This window comes from Camellia sinensis, chromosome 6 (assembly GCF_055761805.1).
Source record: "Camellia sinensis isolate YWXY chromosome 6, ASM5576180v1, whole genome shotgun sequence".
Classification (NCBI taxonomy): Eukaryota; Viridiplantae; Streptophyta; class Magnoliopsida; order Ericales; family Theaceae; genus Camellia; species Camellia sinensis.
In genome coordinates, this window is record NC_138966.1 from 93279979 (window position 1) to 93302109 (window position 22131).

The window sequence follows — 22131 nt, forward strand, 5'->3', positions numbered from 1 at the left end:
GAACCACGTTTTCTTCAGAAAATAAAATTTAAATTATATGCACAGTGAAAGCGTGTTTTGGAACCACATTTTCTTCAAAAAAACAAAATAAGCACGGTAAAAGCGTGGTTTGAAACCACGTTTTATGAAGAAAACAAATTTGTCTTAAAAGCAGAACCACACTTTCTTAATTAAAAGTGTGGTTTGTAATAGCGCTTTTACTATTTCACAAATTTTCTACTCAAAACAGTGAAAACATGATTTGTAATAATCCTTTAGCCTAATTTAAAAATTCCGTCTAAATTAGACCAAATTTGAAAATTAAGATGGTAATTTGACTTAATATGAGAAAAGCCTCCCTGTTTGTGTTTCTAAAGCCTGATGCCAAAGTCATCGCTGCACGTAACGGTTACGTAAAACCCTACACCCCCAACACTAAGGGTTTATCGCTCCGAACTTTCCCTAATAAACACTACTGCTCTCTGACCCATGAATCGATTCAACCTCGCTTTTCATTTCTCTGATTCTTCAAAGCTTTGTCGCTGTCGCGACCCACGCCACTGTTCTATTCTTTTATAACCAACAATTAGCTTCAAATGGGCAGATTCAATCCCTTAGGGTTTGCCCCCAATTCTTTGTTGCGTAATCGGCTGGTAATTCAATCAAAACTCATTTAAATTTTCAATTTTTATTACTATTCTAGCTGCATTTTTTAGTAATTCATGTCTTTATTGCAGTTTCGCTGGCATTTCCTATCGCCGGTGAGTATAAAATCACCATTTGATCAAGGAGACTTGAAAGGGATTGTCTCAACTTTTCAACGAGCATTGCTTCACCGTCGCAGTAAGAATTTGTACACAAATGTATTTGAATATTAACATTGTGGGATAAATTCTCTAATATGTAGAAAATATAAAACCATGCCCAAAAAGCCAAAAGTGGTGTGCTTTGTATTTCAAAGTAGTTTAGCAGTGGTACCCATGTTTATTTTAATGAAAATTTGTGAAATAATTGTTTGATGATTTGTAATTGAGTAGTTACTAATGAAATGTATGTGCATTGGCAGATTTCTATAATTGCAGTTTTTTTGAAAAGCATGCTGATTTTACGACCATGAGAATGCTGCAAATGAAGCGTTTTATTCATGCCACAGGTTTCCTTCTTCCCCCCCAAAAAACAATAATTTTTGGCATATTGATTCTGTGATGATTTTCTTTTTGACTTTTTTTTGGGTACTCTGTCTACCATTGCTACTTACTTTTCCAATATATATTTTCCCTATAATAGTTTTCTTTCTTTCTCCAGGATGTTGTTACTACCCAGAACGAGATTATTATGAAATTCTTGGTGTTTCCAAAGATGCAAATCGAGATGAGATTAAGAAGGCTTTTCATGCAGTGAGTACATTTTAGGATTCATATATAGTCCGGGGATGGGGTTCTAAGTTCACTATCTTGCATTTTGGGTACACTTTATTTTGCTTTGTTTTTTCTTTTAAAAAAGAAAAGAAAAGAAATTTCCTTGCCCCATATTGGGTGAACTTTATTTTGGTGCTACATTTTAATTATATCGTATAAGAAGCTTTTGCATTTTCCTAAATTTTCACCATTTGGTGTCCGTGTTGCATTCATGAAATCGACAAATTAACTGTGATCTTAATACCAAATTTTGGCACTATTGAATCTTACCCTGTACAGAAAGCTTTCCTTGTAAATCTTCTAGGGATGCAAATTTATTGATTGACCATTGAGATACATTGAGGTTTTCTGAGGGGAACTCTCGCATTCTTCGGTATTGGGATTTTGGTGGAAGGAGAAAAAACGTCCTTACTTTTGTGAAAAGGCGGGTATATTATTGTAGGGGTAGGAATGCTGTACTATAATTTACCACTGATAATTCTTATTTAAAGGATAGTGAGTTTTGTAATCTAATTTTTCAATGGACTCTCTATGGTTCCGTTTTGGGAAGAGAGTTGTGGTTCAGTTGATGAAATGGGATATGATGGTTCTTTTTAAAGTTCAAGGAGGTTTAGTCATTGGGCATTGAGTAAGGAGATATTAGAAGCTTAAAAACTGGTTTAGCCAAGATTTGATCTGTGTATGTGTGTGGGTCTTTTTTATTTTTATTTTATTTTTCAATGCTTGGAGATATCCACCACTATGTACATGTTGTTGGACTCATTGAATATTGGAGACTAGTGTTTTGATTTCACTTTATCTTGTATGGGCAGTTGGGTTTATAAATTCACTAGGCTGTTCTTTTGTCCTTTGCAATTAAATCAATGTAGCAGAATATTGACTCCTTATTGCTTGAGGAGATCCTAATTTATGTATTGCACTTAATTTAAATAGAGTTCTTTTTTGTTTTTGTTTTAAACTTCTTTACCCTCTTGTTAAGAATGGAGCTCATTTGTTGGAGGAAAAAAGAAAAAAAATGCTACAAGGGGAAATCGGGCAATGAAACCTAATGGCCTATGTGGTTGTCCCAAAAATACGAATTGGGCTATCTTGGAATTAGTCTATTCACAAATTAACAATTTAATGCGTTTGGATGTAAAAATGAAACAAGTCAAAAATCTATATATTTTAGTTTTACAATGAAACTAATAATTTGGTTATTTTGTTAGAAACATAGAATATATCTGCTCTAAATGTGACGATTTAAAAATTGTTTTGTTAGTCTTTTGCACAAATTTGAATCAGAACATTTAGGTTTTTATAAAATTTAAATTAGCTAATTTAAGATGGATCAAGCAATTCATGACATAAAGCAATTTGCACCACTAAAGAGGCACAATTAACATAAAAAGCAAGTAGTTTCAAACAACGTTTTCTCATCCTTGAGAATCCTTTAGGCTTGAGTTTTTTGTTTTCTATGAGCAATTTAGTTGTAAACACCCTTTATTATGTGCCATAGGTGGGTGACCCATTCGTTCCTGTTATATTTTTCCAGAAGTATGCAGATAACCTTTCAATTTTTTTTTAAAAAAAAAAAAAAATTTCCCATTAGGAAGAAGTGAAATTAGAAGTAAACTTTCTGTTTTTGTGGGAACTTTGCTTTTTCAATAATACCAGATGTAAAGGTTGGCTGCTTCTAGATTTTGGATGAGACAAATACTATGTTGAGAGAATGGCTATCTTTTTCTTGAGTTCTGCTTTGAAGCTATACTAATTTCAGCATATTATATTGATCTGTTGAATTTCTGATTTTGATAACATTGTGCAGCTTGCTAAGAAGTACCACCCGGATGCAAATAAGAACAATCCTTCTGCAAAGAGAAAATTTCAAGAGATAAGAAATGCTTATGAGGTTTGTATTTGTATCTGTGTGGCGGATTACCTACTGCATGTTTATGTGATGCCTCAGCTTATCCTCTATTGATTGCCTGCTCATTAACCAAAATAATAATAATAAATAATAACGTTAATAATAAATAATATTATATGATTATCAGGAAAACTCATTGCATTTGTGAATTGCTTTGGACTTGAATAATTCTCCCTTTATGACAACATTTTGCTTCCCTTTGTTGTGGAAGGTGAATTACAGACTTTGCAAGATTCCGAAAAGAGAGTGCAATATGATAGGGTAACAACTCTTTTCTCATTTTAACTTTTCTAGTTATAGTTTTATTAGCTTTTTTGTCTGTATTTTGTTTTTGTTTTTGTTTTTTTTTTTCTTTTCTATTGCCGCTTTTCTCTGTCTGCACGTGCTCTCAGTGTAGATGAGATGCTGCACCTCAATATCTTGTATTCCACTCAAAATTTGTAGAACTAGCTGAGTTCTCTTTTTGTTTATGTCCATTGAAGGAGCGCTATAGGAGTTCAGAGGATGTAAAATATTCAGCTAATGATGCAGAGGGGTTTAGATATGCTTATAGAACTCATTTCTCTGATTCATTCCACAAAATTTTCTCCGAGGTATTTTTTCTTTCATCCTTGGTGTAAGCTTTGAATACACAATTATCATTATACTGAAGTTATTTGATATGCCACAGATTTTTGAAAATGAGGCTGAGAATTTTGCAGCTGATATTCAGGTTGATTTGTACCTATGGTGAATATATGTCCTGTGAGATTGATTTTATGAGTTTCTGAGCTAAGATGCTTGTACCATATTCTATTTCAAATGTTATAGGTGGAGCTGTCACTCTCATTTGCTGAAGCTGCTAAGGGATGCACAAAGCACCTGTCTTTTGATGCAAGTGTTCCTTGCGATTCTTGCAGTGAGTAAACTTTGATTTTGTCTTGGAGTTGCACACCTCTTGGAACATCTTCCCAGCTTGAAAATTTGAGTCGTTTATTAAAAAACATTTGATTGATTCTTTATGTGAAGGTTTTTTAAACCAGGAGTTTGCTTTTAGGTTACTAATCGTCATAAAAAGAGTAGTTTCTTTTTCCTCCTCTCCTCCAGCCACCTTTAATAATTTGTTAGAGCATTGGATGGTTTTTGTATGGAATAGAAGGCATTAGAGTAAACACATGGTTAGTTTGTAGTGTGTTCATTCTTTTTTCCATGATAAAACTATTGTTTATTATGGTAAATGTAAACTTATCTAATTGAGGATGTGACTTCTTGATTGCGCTCTTTATTTGGGACTTGCTGAAATGGGAATTGGAGAGTTTTATGCATCCTTTCTCTATGCATGCAGCTCAGTGGAAAGGTGGATGACGGGGTTTCTTGATAAACTGTAAACAGGGTGCTCTTAGGAAAATCCTATATGAGTTGTTGACTTACATTTTAGTAAGTTCTTGGTGTCCATATGGTACTCAAAGATAGCTTTTTTTTCCTTGCATGGAACCGAGGGAAAATGTTTGATGGGGGTTAAGGCTGCATACATCTTGCCCTTCCCATCTTCTGCTTTAGCGGGAGCGTCATGCATTGGGTTTCCCTTTAGTGGAAGCTTGATTAATAGAAAAATGACGGTTTTAAATCTTTGCATCATTGGTAAGGTGCTGAGGGAGAGTTGATTTCTCTTTCTCGTAATTTAAAGTGGTAATGGGTGTTTCATTCTCTCTTCTTTTATACACCCTTCATCTATTCTTTTTGTTCACTATTCCATCCCAAAATGGTTGTCCACATTGAAAAGTCAAGGTTAGTGTTATGATTGTACATTATCATCCCCTCTTAATTGAGTTTGAATGCTTTTAATAGTGCAGGATAGACTAGAGGGTTAGTTTTGAAAACTAATAATATATTTAGTCAGATGTGAACATAATTAGTTCTTGTCCCCTTAAAAAGTTAGATTTTTCCAATGGTGGATAAACAAAATGGGACAGAGTAGTTAGGTTGGTTTTTCCCCTTACTATGGGCTTAGTTTTTACTGGTACGTGGGTGTTATTTAGAATCACTTTGGGCTGTTAGGAGAGTGCTTCACATGCTCTTTTATTTTGGTGTATTAGGAAAGAGAGCTATAGGTGAATCTTTGATGTTGTGGAGATTTCTAATCCAAAGTTGAAGTATGCCCGAGTGAGGAAGCTTGTTTTTTTAGTGTTATGAGTTTGGATCATTCTTTGTAGATTTTATGAATTCTCTTGATCAGGTACTGTTTGATGTATATAACTTGTAGTTTCTGTTTTCAGTTCTTAGAAATATTGATTTCTGTTGCCACAAGGATAATTTCAAGATAATTTCCGTGGTGTCTTGGATGGTCCAAAAGAAATATATTATTACAGTTATATCAAATCATTCAGAATCTTCTACCTTGATAATATAATTTCCCTCATTCTCAATTGTTGAACACAATCAAACAATTAAAAGGAGATTTATTCATGTTCTCTTATTTATTTTTCGATTATTCGTCACATAATTGACACTGAACAAGAAATGATCCATGTATTTCCTCTATTAATGCTGATGAAATGTAATGTATGACTTGTGATTGTGTTAAACAACTACCTTTGGTTGCAATGGAAAACATTTATCATTATGACCTATTTTTATTGAGGAAATTTTGGGCTGCGTTTGGTTTGAGCGTGAAATCATGATTCAACACTCAAAATTTTTAAAACACTTTTCAAAATTCATAACCAAACACACAACTCAAAATTTAATTCAAAACTATTTTCAAAACGCAAAACCAAAACTCTTTTCAAAACTCTATTTTTTTTAAAAAAAACAATTAATTTTTTTTTATTTTGTTTTTTAAAATTATTTTTAGAATCATGATTTGAGTGTTGTCTTTTAAAATTTTTTGGATTTATTTTTTTTAAATATTTAAAAATTTTCTTACTTTAATTTTTTTAGGATAAATATTTATATTTTAAATATATATATATTTATTTTAATGTGCACTATATTTCATACATTTTTGTGCTATATTTTTTTAAATATTAAAAAATTGAAAAAAAATTATTTTTTATTTTAAATATATTTTTTATTTTTTTATTTTAAATATTTTATTTTATTTTGTAAAATATTTTTAAATATTTTAATTTTTTTTGTTATGTGTTTGGTTACATTTTGAGTGTAGAGTTTTGAAAGTAATGTGGAGTTTCGAGTTATGTGTTTGGTTATGAGTTTTGAAAATAATTTTTGAATTGAGTTTTGAGTTATGTGTTTGGTTACAATTTGAGTGTGGAGTTGTGTTTTGAGCTTAAAATATTAAAATTAAAAATTAAAATATTTACAAAATAAAATAAAATATTAAAATAAAAAAATTTAAATAAAAATTATATATTAAAAATAAAAAAATAAAATTTTCTTAAACATTTCTTAATATTTAAAAAAAAAATCCAAAAAATTCAAAATACAACTCAAAATTCAAAAACTCAAAATTTAAAATACAACTCAAAACTCTTTTCAAAATTCAAAATTCAAAAACTCTTTTCAAAACTCTTTTTAAAACTCATAACCAAACAAATTTTCTCTTTTAAAAACTCACAATTCCACACTCAAATCACAACTCCAAAAAGAGAATCACAATTCCAAAACTAAACCAAACGCTACCTTTTCTTGTCAACTTTTATTGAATATTTGAATTCTGATACCATGTCGGGTTGAGATGTCTCAAGTATACCCGTGCTTTGGTCACATTGATGCCAATTGTTATCTTCTAACGGCAAGTTGCATTGCTGCTTTTATAATTGAGTTTACCTTTGTTGATCGTGTGATGCAGATGGTCTTGGTCACCCACTTAACGCCAAGGCAAAGGTTTGTCCAACTTGTGAAGGCTTTGGGAGAGTAAGTGCTTCATTTAATAAACTAATGTCAACAATTGACTTCCTTTTGAGAAAGGGTGCTTTGTTTAGGTGACTAAATCTTTTATTTTGGAAGTGTGATGATTCATTCTTCAAGTATATTTTCATATTCAATCCTATCCATCTCTTCTATTAGGTTACAATTCCTCCATTCTCGGCAACATGCGGTACTTGTAAGGGCTCAGGCCGAGTCATCAAGGTCTGATAGCTAAACTGCTGAATTACTCTGTTGAGTTTGATGTGTGGTTGCAAATAATATCCCATTACCTTGTTGATTTTTATGTGGATGCAAATATTACTCATAATGTTCAATCTATTTAATTGTATATGGTGCAGGAAAACTGCAGGGCATGCAGTGGATCAGGCATGGTTGAAGGAGTCAAGGAGGTTAAAGTTACAATACCGGCAGGTTGGTTCATTTTGCAACTTTTCAGTAACCTAACTCCTGACTCCTTTTTGTTATCAGGCCATATATTTATATCTATAGGCTTGTTAAGTTCGGTTGTATCGATCACTTTGTTGGAAAACTGTATCTGCAAGTTTAAATAATACTTGCTTCACACATCTTGGGTGATTCATGTTGAGATTGTATTCCAGTTGTTTCCGTGTTCAAGATGGATGAAGGGTGTCTAAAATAGGCAATTCCAAATATCTGAAAAACATAGGCATAATGAACACAAATGGGTTTGTAGTACTAGATTTCTATATGATACAAAGTGCCTAAATACTGAAGAATATTGAAATTTGTATGTGTTTCTGCAACTTCTGTTTCTATATCTTTTTCTAGGCAAGTATTTGCTAATACTTTCTGTGTCCATTACTTAGCACTGAGAGATCCATATGTTTAATTAAAAGTTTACCTTAACAGTTGGTTTATTTCTTTCTCCTCCTTTTGAATTTATTAGGTGTGGATTCTGGGGATACAATCCGTGTTCCAAAAGCTGGTAATGCTGGAAGACAAGGAACTCAACCTGGCAGCCTACACATAAAACTAAAGGCACGGTATTACTTCTTGTATTGAAAGTATTTTAGTACTCGAAAAAAATTTGGCTTACATGTGAGGCTCTTGACAGTTGTACATAGTTTTGATTTTTTTCATAGAGAAATTTACAGTTGAAAGTTAGTTGATATCTGCTTTTAGAGTCTAGGGTGTGCTATATGTTGAGAAAATTGATGGTGTCATTTCTACTTGTGTTTCTTCTGCTAGATTTGTAAATCGACAAGTAAATCAAGCCAAAAGATGGCTATTTGTTAGAGTTACAAAGTCAAAGGAATAATGCTGTATAGACAGAATTTTAAATCCTAAACTAGCAATAAAACAGCTGGTGAATAAGAGGCTTATCTTTTTGAAACAAAAGACTGTTCATTGTAATTTTTAAAAATGGTACTGCTATGTCATTCTTGATGGAAGTTCTTGTGTAAAATTTTGGTCTCAACTTACCTATAAAAGAAAGTAAAAGAATACTGTTTTAATCTAAGTCATTTTTCGTGGTGAATTACTTTGTTCTGTGTGTGTGTGCACTCTTGTTTGTGCTTGTGTGTTTGACTGTCTTTTGTGTGTGCTCTAAGTACTAGCTCCACTACATCACAAATTATGTAGAACGAAAAATGAAAAATGAAAAATTAATTGAGAACTTGATAATTTGTTATGTTCCATTAAATGTATTAGATCATAAGATAATGGGTTTAATAATAGATAATTTTTTATTATAAATCTAATGAATAATAGCTCATATTTTATAATAATAGATAATTCTATTTTATAATTCAACCTTTTTTTTCCTGGTTGTACCTTGATCTAGTTTATGGTGCTTTGTTCTATGAATGGTTCAATCTGCTTCTGTAATGATTTCAAAGCTATTGATGGTGGTTGATGTGATTTTTGTTACTTTGAATTTCTTTGGATTTATGGTTGTTTGTGCAGTGCAATCAGTTTAGTTCTTGTGAGCTCCATGTTGAAGTGTGGGCTTTTCAGATTTCCTCGCAGGCTTATAATTATGAGTCAACCTGGTCTGAAGAACATACTAAGATTTTGTTAAAATTTCTTAACTTTATTCTTAATCAACAAAGAGGTCCATATTGTTAGATCACCACTAGTCCCAGAAGCTTAAGTTGTTAAGGAAGTGGTGTAACAATGTATATCAAACTCTCCAACACCTTCTGTCACATGTAAACCCATCTTGCATGTGGAGATGCAAACATCCAAACATGAAAAATAGAATGCAAACCGGGAAACAATCAAACAGAATGCAAGCAGAGAGATTTGAACCCAAGACCTGTCATAATATGTGCTTTACTAGTCTCAACAGCTTAAGTTGTTAGGAAAGGGCCTAACAATGTATATCAAACTGTTCAACATGTATTAAGACCAATAGTTATAAACCTAGCCATTTGTTTAGCTTGTTTTATATCCTACCCATTTGGATTGAAATTCACCCATTCTTGTTCAGCAACATCACATTAGCTATTTGGGAATGAACCAAACACTGTATATCAAGTTGTTCCATCCTTCCTTTGGGATGATTTTCTCTTAGATGTGGAGACAAACAATTGGAATAAGCTGTAAACACAACTGAGTAGTGTGCATGCAAACAAAAATTGTGGGGGTCTGTGAATAAATGAGCCCACGATTTGCTAAAATCAAATCTTTGATATTGCGTTAGCTGACATTTCTAGAACCATGTTTGTGTTGGACATGTGGCGAATGCCCACACTTTTGGGAAAATTACCAATATATGCAAAGAATAAGACATAAAGGGGGTCGGGGGTGGGACGAGTACAGTGGTAGAAGTAAAAGAATATTAGTGTATGTGATTTGTGCCTTGTTCCCATCTTTTGCAATATGCAATTGTTGATACAAAACTAAAACAACTAACTTATTTATTTGTAATATAAATTTATGTGTACTTGTATATTTACTAACAATAAATTGATAATATATGAAGAAAATAAAATATCTGTTTTCCTGTGCCCTTGCTAGTGTGTGGAACCTACTTTCCTAGAATTTGTCATGTCAATGTTTGTTATTTGCATTATGTTTGTGTCTCATGGCTGTGCTTGTGCTAGTTAGCATGTTAGGCAATCACTTTCCGCAAAACTCAAGTTTTAGGAGATTGGTACCAAAAAAAAAAGACTCTACAATTCTGCTTGGATTTAAAAAAATTATCCTAATAACAAATAAATACAATGCAATTAACTATTGTTGGTACCACATAGATTGGGTACAAGAAACATAGCATTTGGCATTAGGCATTATTTGAACAAGGTGGCTGTTCCCAGATTTAACTTCTTTGGCAGTTGAGCTTTGGCACCAAATATTGCTCCATTCTTACTAACATTTTACATATTAGTTATCTTATTTTCATCTTTGGAAGTTTCATATCTAATTGAAGAGTCCAATATGCTTAAATTGATATCATCATTTAGCATGATCAGAATTTCCAGCTGTCTTTGTCCAGAATTATCTCATCCATCAAATGAGAAGATAGTACTCTTCCTTAATCATCACCCATTGTTCATCAAATGACAAATAGTGAATTTACCCTTACTAAAATTTAGGTGAGATATTTTCAGCGCATTTCCTTTTGCTTGGGTTGGTTTTTAGATTTGGTGAAGGAAAGGAAAGGAAAGAGAAGTGTAGAGAAAAGCATTTTTCTCTGTTTGGTTACCGCAGAAAACAAGAAAGATAAATATCATGCTGAATGGGTGAAATTTTTGCCTTTAGATGCCATTTCTCCTTTTATTATATTCACTTTTGACATTTTTTTCTTAGAAATTTATTACCATTTTAGCACCAAGCCTTTGTTTCCTGTGCATCTCATGGGCAATCTCTAGTATGAAATATTTAGGTAAAGGGCATTAAGTATGCATTGAAGCGTATTTGAGGTCAACTTGTCTGAAGAAGATTTAGCTTATGTTTTTCTTTAAGTATGTCATTTGCTGTTATGCTTTAAGCTGAAGTTTTTTGTGATAAGCTAGGATTTGTCTTTAGTACCAGTCTGAGCTCTAGCTCTGCTCTTTCAAGATATATAGTGATAACTTATTCTTCCCACAGTTTAAACTGTTAAGCTCTTTCTATTCTTTTTTTTTTTCTCACTGATCCTATATCTATATCATTTTAATACATGGAGGTTTCAGTCCAAAAAAAGAAGAGAAATGTACCGTTTTAGTTTGAGTAAATTTCGCTGACAGTAACATGCTATTTATGTAATGTACAGACTCTTGTTAGAGTCAAATTTTTCCTCTTTGATTGAACTGCCTTTGTAATTTAGGACTGATATACATGAGTTGACCCATGGTTTCAAGTTTTTGCTGCCCTATTTTTGGGATTTGATTTCCTTTTTTTGCATTAAGAGTTTCAATCTCTGTTGGTTTGCAATGCTTACTCCCATTTGTTTTCAGAATTTTCTTTTATGTTGGAATTCAGGTGGCTGAAGATCCTATTTTTGCTAGGGATGGTGCAGATGTGTATGTGGATTCTAATATTAGCTTTACGCAAGTGAGAACCACTCTTCTCCTTTTCCTTGTACTTGTTTCTTGTTTTCCAGCTTGCCATTTGGCGTCTATGTTTGGCAGCTTTAGATTCTCACTTGATATGAACAATTTCGTATCTTTCTTGTGTATTTTTTATTTTTTGATGACGTCAACACCTGCAAGCATGCATTATTGACTCACTGATATTAGTGCTAACGGGACAGCAGGAAACAATTTTGTTTAGTTAATAGAATCGTCGGATATTAGGATTTCTCTTTGATTTTCTTTGTAATGACCTAAAGAGGCAGAGACATTGACAAAGACATGGGTACAGACACGGGATACAACTATTTAAAAAAAATTAGGATTAGGATATGGACACGACATAGATGTGGCAAATTTTTTTTCTTCTAATATATTTTTATTTGCTATGTATATGAATATAAATTTAGGGCACAAAGATAAAAAAGACATCAATGTACATGTGAAGGTATTTTAGTTTTTTCCCCAATTTTTCCCCTCTTTGTTTTCGTATATTTTATTGACCCCAAACCAGCTTTCTATAATTATTAAAAAACTTATAAAGGTGGCCTGAGGCGCGTCCAGATATAAGACATGCTTGGTGGTGAAGTGTCCCCAACTTGTCCTACAAAAAAAATAAAAACAAAAATAGAATTTGACATGCAACATGGCGTGGCTGACATGTGGACATGGTGTCTTCTCTGTGGCCCGTGTCTGTGTTTGACACGTGTCAGAGAGATGCGACACTTTTTTGGAGTGTCCGTGTGCTTCCTACCTATTAACCTTCGTTGCAGTTCACAAATTATTGCCTAGGATAGAACTTTGTGTAGAACTTTACATTTTAGGTGCCAAAAACGCAGTATGTCTGCTTTACGGAGTATATATGTCACTTACTAAGATATAGAGAGGCGGATTAAGGGAGACACCTTCCACTGTTATGTGAATAAGAGAGATTGTGTTCCATGTGTTGACTTAATTTGCATTGAAACCTTCACAATGGACGAAGTAACTAACATATTCTTAAGGTTTACAATATAGTTATAGCTTGAATATGAAGGAGGAAGCAAGAGAGAAGCCTCAAACTGGTCCTATGAATAAGAGAGAATGGGCTGCTTGTGTTACCTTGATTTGCATTGCATTCACAATGAGCTAACAAATTCTTAACGTTTACAATATAGTTTTTTACCTTGAACATGCTGGGAAATTTCTTTTTAGATTATATTCTTGAATTTTTCGTTCTTGCCTCCTCCCCGTTTTCCCTGGGATAAATGGTGGGGGCTCTGCATTTTTCAAAGAGGGTTCACAACCTAGTTAAGGAAAGAAGGAAGATGGAAGGAATCTTGGGTTTGATAATGTGCACATGAGTAAAACTATATGCATTAGGAGACAGGGTATGAAGCATGGGTACTTCGAAAAATATGCCATACCCGTATTGAATACTTACCGGCATATGGTACCTCGTATGGTACTTTTACATATGTATTGGGTACACGAAACACGTACTGAGTACACGAAACGCGTACCAAAAATTTTTCTTCTTAATTTTTGGTGTACCCAAACGTACCTAGTAGGTGTTTGGGTAAATCTAAAAAAGACAAAAAGCTAAAAAGTTATTAAAAAAGCCAATAAGTTATCACTATTTACCAAAAAAATACAAAAAAAAAAAGAGTACATAAGCCAAGTACAACAATGAACTTGTACTATACACAAGCCAAGTACCCTCACCGTGCAGTGCACTATGGATGAGGCTTCCCTCCAGTTCTTCATCTGACTGGAGGGTATTGTTGGGCCCGTGAGGGCCCACCATGGGTCCCGTTTAGATAATCTGAACCGTTCAATATGTAGAACTCGTCGAGTACTATATGGCTGTAAAAAATCACGTTGATCAGATATCGATAGCTATGTGATCAAATCAGATTTTTTTCAGTAGTTTATTTTTCACCGTCCATTTTTTTTTTATGCAAAACTGATTTGATTATGTAGTTATCGATATCCGATCAACATGATTTTTTACAAGTATATAGTACTCGACGAGTTCTATACATTGATCAGTTCGAATTATTGAAACGGGACCCGTGGTAGGCCCCTCCAGTCCGATGAAAACTAGAGGGAAGCCTCATCCTATACATATATAATCTGAAGCATGTCTGCCCCCACCACACAATTCAAAGCCATCCGTACTGTTCCTTCAATAGTCACTGTCACTACGCATAGGGCATAGGGGCAATACAGTAATTTTGCTATTTTATACAATATTTTACACATTTTTTCGTAAAAAGTTAAAAAGTTATCCCAAACAATCATCTGTTTTTCCTCTACTTTTTTATCCAAAAATTCAAAAAGTCAAAAAGTGTACTTATATAGTTTATTCCAAACAACCCCCTAGTATATACCCAAGTCATACTGTACCGTACCTCAGTTGAAATAATATTTTCTTCTACTATAGAGATAAAACTCCTTTCACTAGATTTCTTTTTTATTTTTTATTTTATACTTAACATGATTTTAAAATTAAACTATGGTTTGTAAGTTATTTAATACATTGACCTTTAATTTTGATTCATACTTTTACTTTTGACATTAAATGTTAATTGTAGGTTGGATCTTAACAAATTAAATCATTTAATTAATTTTTGCATTACTCTAAATTCAAAAGAAATATTTTTTACAAGCGTACCAAAGCGTACCTGTACCCTCTATTTTTTTTGAATTTTACCGTATCGACGTACCCATATCGTACACGTATCAGTACTCGCACCTGTACCAGTGCTTCATAGGAGACAGGTAAGTGAGATAGGAAGAGAAACGAATTAAGAAGAAAGAAAAGGAGATGTGGAGATAGGTAACCATCAAAATCCTTGCACCTTTTGAGGTTATTCTAAATTTTTTCATCTTTCAGTCCTGTAACTAATGTCCTGTGAGGTGGCTTGCCTGTAAAAGAAGTGGGAAGAAGAATGATTTATTTGTTTATTGAAGTCTCAAAGAGTTTGTCATTTATTGTCAAAGAGTTTTGGATCTCTGATCTCTTCAAATTGAAGTCTCACAGCTACTCATACACTTGACTAATAGGTTATAATCATGAACAAGATTTAATTGGGAGTAAAATTTCCAAATGTTTTGGTTATTTCTTATTTCTCAATGTAAAGAAAATTTCCCTCTTGGATCTATAATATTTTTGGACATCAAAATTTTGTTGTACAATATTTTTTTGATCGGCATATACCCTTGTACAAATTGCCTAAAATAACGCAATTACTCTTGCAGTGAGACCTAAAGTTTGCTTCCTGTTAGTCCCTCTTTAAGCCTGGTTCTGAATGATTTGATTGTGGCTTCATCTTAATAGTACTGTTCATCCCTGCGGCTCGGGGCTTGAACAAATTGATTTGTTTATGTGTTCCTAGCATGATTACCTACTTGTATGAATTTTTTTGGTTTTACAATTCATTATATACATCCCAGTTGTGAATCTGTTTTATCAATTGAAAGGTTGTTATTATGCCTTTGTAGCTAACCTAACATGACGTATTTGGGCACAAAATGCAAAAAGTGCTTTGTTAATTGAGCAGCTTTAATTTTCTTAACAGGCTATTCTTGGTGGTAAGGTGGAGGTACCAGCATTGTTCGGTAAAATGCAAGTGAAAGTATGATACCTATCTCTACTTTCCACTGACTTATTCTTTGAAATAATGCCATCTCTAGTTTTTTTTTTTAAATTTTATTTTGGAGTTTCTTCTTGTTGCTTTTCTTTTGAAGATCATGCCTGGTTAGTTTGAGCAATTTCAACCTCTAATTGTTACCACCACTTGTCTTTGCATTGTGGTCCTCGTAGATACCAAAGGGGGTTCAACATGGACATCTTACAGTGCTGAGAGGCAAAGGTGGACTGAAATCGCAAATTTTGTACTGCTGAAATTTACTTAATATTAACTTTCCCTCTCTCCCTCCCTATCTCTCAAAAGCACTTATTGTGGAAGTTGTGGCAGGCTTGCCCAAGCATGGGATTCTTGTAGACCGCGGAGATCAGTATGTGCGCTTCCGCGTCAACTTTCCTACGTAAGCTTTTCTCTTGTTACAATTATTGTTTGCATTTTGAGTTTGCTTCCACCTCCAATTATACTGTTAACTACAACCTATTCCTGAGCTATGCAATTTCGTGTTGCACTGTTCAATTAGCTTGGGTTTTGGGCTGTTTATATATATATATTATCTGTCCCTTTTGGGTTGCCTGACCCAGGCTGATGGTGCTTTGAATAGTGTTTTTGTCTGGGGTCCAGTGGAAGGTGTTGATCTCATTACAGATTTTATTGGAAGGAATTTTTCTTTTTGCTTCCTTCCCTCATCTATGAAGCTGTTGTAATTGAAAAGATTAACTCAAAAAATGTGAACTTCTTGTTTGCATTACTGTTTCAATGAATTTGGTCATTTGTTGTCATGGTGTGTAGGAATAAAGAAAAAAAATATTTTCTGATGGTTACTGGAGTTCAATATCCATTTTGCTTAGTATTTGTGGACCACTATATACAGTTATGCTTGGAAACTGCAAGAAAACTGTCTCCTAGACAAATGATAATTCAAGCTGCTCTTTTTTTATTTTATTTTTTTGTTTTAGATGCTGAAGTCTGATTACGAAGGTGTGCTTTTTTTTTTTTTTTGGCCAGAAAACATGAGAAAATCAAGGTAATTGTCTCAAAAACTATCTCACTCTACTAATTTTTTTTTTATTCAGACCAAATGTTATAATAATGCAGAATTGTTCATTTGTACCTTGAAAAATTTCTAGGATCTTTTCCCATACAGGTGTTTAGAAATTGTTATAATGGTAATGGGTTTTGGTTAATAACTTTAGTTTTTATTTACAGATTGGGCGTAATGGGTGACATGACAAAGTTCAGTCAGTTTTGAAATTCTGATTAAGGAATGAATAATCTGATAACAAAATTGAATGGGGGATGCAGAATTGTCAATATTGAAGGCTACAGCCAGTTATTAGGGCAGCAATAAGTATTGCTTGTCAGATTTCCTGATGATTCAGTAGATATTATGTGTTAAAAAATGTGAACAGCTGACTACAAACATTTAATTTTCAGATTGGTTATTTGTCTAGAAACTGATTTTGAGCTTGATTTCCATGCTTTTCTGCTAAGAATATGACTACAAGCCCCTGCAGGTTTCGTTAAAGATAATAATTCACAAAAGATAGGCCACGAATGATAGGATCATTGTCAGTGTAATCCATACTGCCCGCATATTATTAGTCAATTTTTATTTGTATTTTACTCTTTAAACTGTCATATGAGTGGTTTTTTAGAGTGCTTAAAAGTTAGAAATTTGAAGATCAAGTTTTGGCAGATCTTCCAACTTACCTTTTATAGGTACTGATACTGCTAAATCATCACATGTTTCTGGTAGTATGATTAGCCTTCCTCTTTATACTGGTGCAAGAATCTTTGAATGACCATGACCAAGTTGTGTAGTCAAGCCAGAGAGCTTGCTTCTATTTTGGAGCCGAATTTGAATAACATGGACGGAAACGAAGGGGTGCTTGAACATGACCAATGTTCTTTAACCTAAGCTGAGGGCCTGATGCAGGCTTTGCCTTTTCTCTTTTTCCTCTTATACGTTTTCCTGTGGCAAGTATGAGATTTTTTGTTTTCCCCAATTTGTTACCGAAAAACAATTTATTGAAAGTTCATATTCTCTTCCCTTGGCATCTTTGTTCATTATTTGGATGCTGATCACATGATTTTACTAAGAGAATCCTTTTTACCATTTCACTAACACAAAAACTGGACGATTGTCCCTGCATAATGGCTATTGCCAAACCCAGCATTGTGTCATCAGTAATAGTGCTGCAAAATTTATCATCATTATTTTACTTGCAACAGGTTTAAAGCTCTAAAGCAGTGTGCTTCAAGTAAACTAGGAAAATGCAATCTCATTTGTGTTCCATCTTTTATTCTGACAGTGCGGTAAATGAACGTCAACGTGCTATATTAGAAGAATTGGCGAAGGAGGAAATTATTCATAAAAATAGCACATCTGAGGGAAATTGGTAAGTGTTATTAATGTATTTGTTTCAGTTATGCATTTATGGTTACTTTTTGTGGCTTATGGGCATAAAAATATAGTATTTGTTTTGATGGGCAGATTTATACTATGAACTACTCGTTATTCAATTCACAAACATGATATGAAATTAATTTAGTTTCTTTCCTATTCGACTTTTTCTTTTTAAACATTGTTCTTCCTCCATCTTGTGCACAAAATACAAAACTAAGCATTCAAGACTTTCATCATTTGGTAGTGATCTATGCATGTGCAAGGCCTTCTCCCTCTGCCCTATGGATGCCATCCATGCCTCCTAAGTCCTAACTATTATTTATTGGCTTCAAATATTTGGTGTCTTTAGGCTTGTAGGAATGATCTTCCGCTTGGTCGCCTGTTACAGGACTTGCATATATTGTATTTTTTTGCTCCTTGAAATTACCTAATGTGAAGGGAGGGAAAACCTGACAATGTTAAGAGTTTGAGGTTTTTGTTTCTTATAATGCATTAATGTTACGTAGTTCTTTTAGCCTGGTAGTTGATTTTTCTAGCAGAGAGGCATGTTTTTTATTTTATTTTTATCAGCTAGTAGCATAGGCATGTTGCAATGAGTTTCAAGATTCTTGTTATTTTCACTCAAAATGGCATAATCCAGTTGGTAGAAATCTTGACCATATATAATTTTGGTCCTCTAGTCAACCATTCTGAATGTAGTGAACATTCTGGAAATGGAAAACAGGCTTTATCAGCAGCTGTCTACTGGTTAAACTTACAGGTGGCAGCATATTCTTGATCATGTGACGGGTGTCAAGTTTGTGCTTGAATTCTCTATGTTGATATTGATCCTTCTGTTGCTTAACAAAATCATGAGATGAGAGCTGTCCACTGGTGATTTTTGATGGATAAATCTGTGACTACCACTTATGATAGAAGGGGTGCTATCAGCCTTGGCAAGGTTCCACTGATATTGCTGCATTAACACTGCTTCGCTCCAAGGATATGGGTCTTCCATTGATTAAAGGGTACTAATGTTCACACACAACCAGTCATGCTTTCTTCTCATTCATCAGCAGCGATTTTACTCTTGCAGAGTTGCTTTTTCTTTCGATTATTGTTTCTTTGTATGTGGACATAGATCACATCAATTCACATATATAGAAATGGTTCTTTTGTGGTTAATAAAAGTACTATTTCTTTACTCGACACCTGTTCATTCTTAGTCTGGTGGACTGATTCTCTCCCGTCTACACATTTATTTACATTTTCTGTTCAAATAAAAAAGCTGTTATATATGTATAATGTTTTTGTTTTTTGTTTCCCATTTTTGTTTTGTTTTCTTTCTTTCTTTCCTTTTTTTTTTGTTTTTTGTTTTTTGTTTTCTGGTATAACAAGTAGCACAAGGCTGCAATCATTTTCACTTTGTTAAACAAGTAAACTATAAGGATTTTTTTTTTATTCTATTTTAAAAATCAATAGAGATTAATTCTAGATTCTATCCAGATGTTTGGTGGGTATAAACATTTCATTGGTGAATTTTTAAGTTGTTCTTTCCATGCCTGTTTCTTTACATAATTTGGCTTGGGTTTGATACCAATCTGACCTCCTTTTATTGGATGTAAGGACTCAACATTAAACTTGCCTCTGGATGTATGAGGGATCACTGATATTTTGCTGTTTTGCTTTGTAAGAATATCTGCAGCTTACCTTTCACCTCTAATGCAATTTTGATTTAACTATGCAATATGTATGAAAAAAAAAAAGAGTCGAAAATCAAATTTTGGTTACAACTTGTTCTTCTGTTGATCATTTTATTAACCTAATAATGCTATGTGCATGTGGTTGGAACATCTGGTCAAACCATCATGTTAGATTGAGTGGTATCTCTTGCTACCCCAAATGCGTAGGTTAGGGTTCAACTCCTTATTGCGGAACAAGTTTTTGTCTTGCTTATCAACAGAACAAGGGAAAAGGAATCATCCTTAGATTATAGTTGTAGCAGTAGAACTTACTAATTGATTTTATGATGTGAAAACTGGTGAGGGGTGGGGTATGCGTGAAGTTGAAGGAATTAAATTCATTCAGATTGATGATAATTAATGCTTAAGATCTCAGAACCCTGTCTGGAGAAAATGATTTCTTGCAGTATTTCATGAGATATTAGATGCAATAAGGTCATCAAGGTTGAAATGTAAGAATGAAAGAGATGTAACATATTCATGGTAAGAGGAAGCAGATTTATAGTACTCAGTAACATCATGCTTGCAGCAGGCCTACATTGGTATACATGTGTACAATCACAAAAAGAAGAAAATTGTTGGGTGTGTTGTTAGGAAAAAATTCGATGTAATGGTGATACTACATCATCACTGACATGTGGCGTCACCATTAATAATATACAAACTTAGTGAATGTGGTAGTCATTGAATTGTGTTGGATGATAGTTACATTTGAGTAGTTGGGTTCGCCCATCCTGTGTTGTTTTATTATTAGATAGTGACAGAATGTGTCGGTGATGATGTGATATTACCATTATACTGAATTTTTACTTGTGTTGCAGAGCCCATAAAATTATTGGGCTCGAACTTGTTTTTGGGTTGGGTTGGATTGTGGAGTTTGGAATCCACTTTGAGGCCTTTACATATGTAGGGTACTAATATTTCTAGATTTTCCTATGAATAGTGAAAATTTTCTTTCGCTGTAGATCTAGGCAGAGTTGTTCAAAACTACTTAGCCTTGTTTGATTCTACAAGACTAATAGTGAGGTATAAATAATCCTATCAAATTAGTATGGTATTCACAATTCCACCTCTACCCCATTATTAATAATCCTACAAATTTGTTGGATTAATTATCCATTGGATTAATAATCCTAAAACAAATTGTCAAAACAAACATGGGATAATTGGACCCACAGATTAATAATCCCAATCTCATACTCTAATCCTTCCAATCAAACATGCCCATTTCTCTATGTTTTTCTCTCTGGATTGTCCATGTGGTATTGGTATCAAAGATTCTTTTTGATATGGTGTTAGAAGTTTTGATTAGTCCATACAGGAAAAGGAGGAAAAAGGCGTGATTTTTTCCCCCATATGCTTCAAGGATAGGGTATGTTTTGCAACATGTATTTGGCAAGGGGAAGTATCTGGCATGTCACAATATTTTGAATCTAGTGTTTTGATTGGTTGTGAGCTATAAAGCCCTTCAAAACAAGTGTCGTAGCGTGTCGGACACAGGGACACAGTGAGGACGAGCCACGTGACTTGTCTCTTTATTTAATTGATTTGTTGAATATTTGTTGCTTTTTATTTAGATTTAAATACTTAATAGACTATCCGTAAAAAATATATAAATGATAAGCGTTAATTTAAAAGTCATGTTTTTTATTTTATAAATATTAGATTAGAGGCAATCAAGGCTTTATGAGAAAATGTGTGGCACATGTTTGATATCGCAGGGAGTTTTAGATTGTGTGAGATTGACATAAAACAACCAAGTAGAGACAATGAGTTCAAGTTTCCTAATTGAACCTTTCAACAACTTCATGGCAGGTAGGGTGAGGAATATCTTGATGTGAGAGGGATTGGGGAAGGCTTTCAAGAGGAAGTCAGGAAATCGAAGAAGATAAAGGATGAGGAGCGACCAGAGATAGGGGAGTCCGGATTCTCGGCCGCCGTTTCCGGCCGCTGTTCCATCAGCCCCCTAAAACGACGTCGTTTTGGGGGTTTTTTTGATTTTTTTTTTTTTTTTTCTTTCTTCTTCTTCGTTGCAAAACAGAACTAGAGGGAAGGGAAGGGAGGGGAGGGAGAGAGAGAGAGGGAGGGGAGGGGAAGGAGAGAGAGAGGAAGGGAGAAGAAGAGGGAGCACCGGACTGGAGGGGGCCTAAATCACCGGGGGAGGAGGAGGAGGAGGAGGAGGCGGAGGCGGGCCGGACGCGGAGGCGACGGCAGATCGGGCGACGATCGGACGGCTGGCGAGCTCGACGACCTGAGACGGCAAATCCGGACCCCTCCCCTCCGGCGAGCTCCCCTCCCCTCCCCTCTGCTCTGGTTCTGCGAAAAAAAAAAAAAAAAAAAACGAAAAAACCCCCAAAACGACGTCGTTTTGGGGGGCTGTTGGGAACTGCCGCCCAAAAGGGCGGCCGAGGATCCAAATTCGAGATAGGGGAGTTCACAAACAGTACGATTCAGCTGTATTGAATAATAATTATCAGGAGGTCATTAATACGAGCAATTTGGGGGACTTACAGAGCAGGTACAAGTACAAGACGTTGACTAGCAAAAAATCCTTTAAAGAAACAATTGTATGCATTTGAGATGATAGAAGCAGTGAACTTTAGGGGTTTTTTCCATATTAAGCCTCTTTTGCATCTTATTTTTTAAATTAGGCTTAGTTTGAATGAATTTTCCAAACT

The 22131-nt window shown here is 34.1% G+C and overlaps 1 protein-coding gene across 12 annotated transcripts; it reads left to right on the forward strand.

Annotated features, from left to right (window-relative positions):
- Positions 1-310: 310 nt before the first annotated feature.
- Positions 311-19013, forward strand: ATJ1 (DNAJ heat shock family protein). 12 transcript variants are annotated; one of them, XM_028216689.2, is made up of 19 exons: positions 311-632; positions 717-822; positions 1046-1132; positions 1285-1376; positions 3205-3288; positions 3529-3567; positions 3789-3899; positions 3977-4018; positions 4117-4204; positions 7097-7161; positions 7315-7377; positions 7515-7587; positions 8084-8175; positions 11605-11676; positions 15257-15313; positions 15502-15550; positions 15656-15725; positions 17638-17724; positions 18493-19013. In XM_028216689.2, exons 1-19 carry the CDS (start codon positions 576-578, stop codon positions 18590-18592), a joined length of 1434 nt encoding a protein of 477 aa, XP_028072490.2. In that variant the 5' UTR covers positions 311-575; the 3' UTR covers positions 18593-19013. The 12 variants fall into 12 exon arrangements, 6 of the variants coding, with proteins under 6 accessions (XP_028072490.2, XP_028072492.2, XP_028072491.2 ...); XR_014332667.1 differs by having other exon boundaries at positions 328-632; positions 8084-8180; positions 17558-17724; XR_014332666.1 differs by having other exon boundaries at positions 328-632; positions 8084-8180; positions 18413-19013.
- Positions 19014-22131: the final 3118 nt, after the last annotated feature.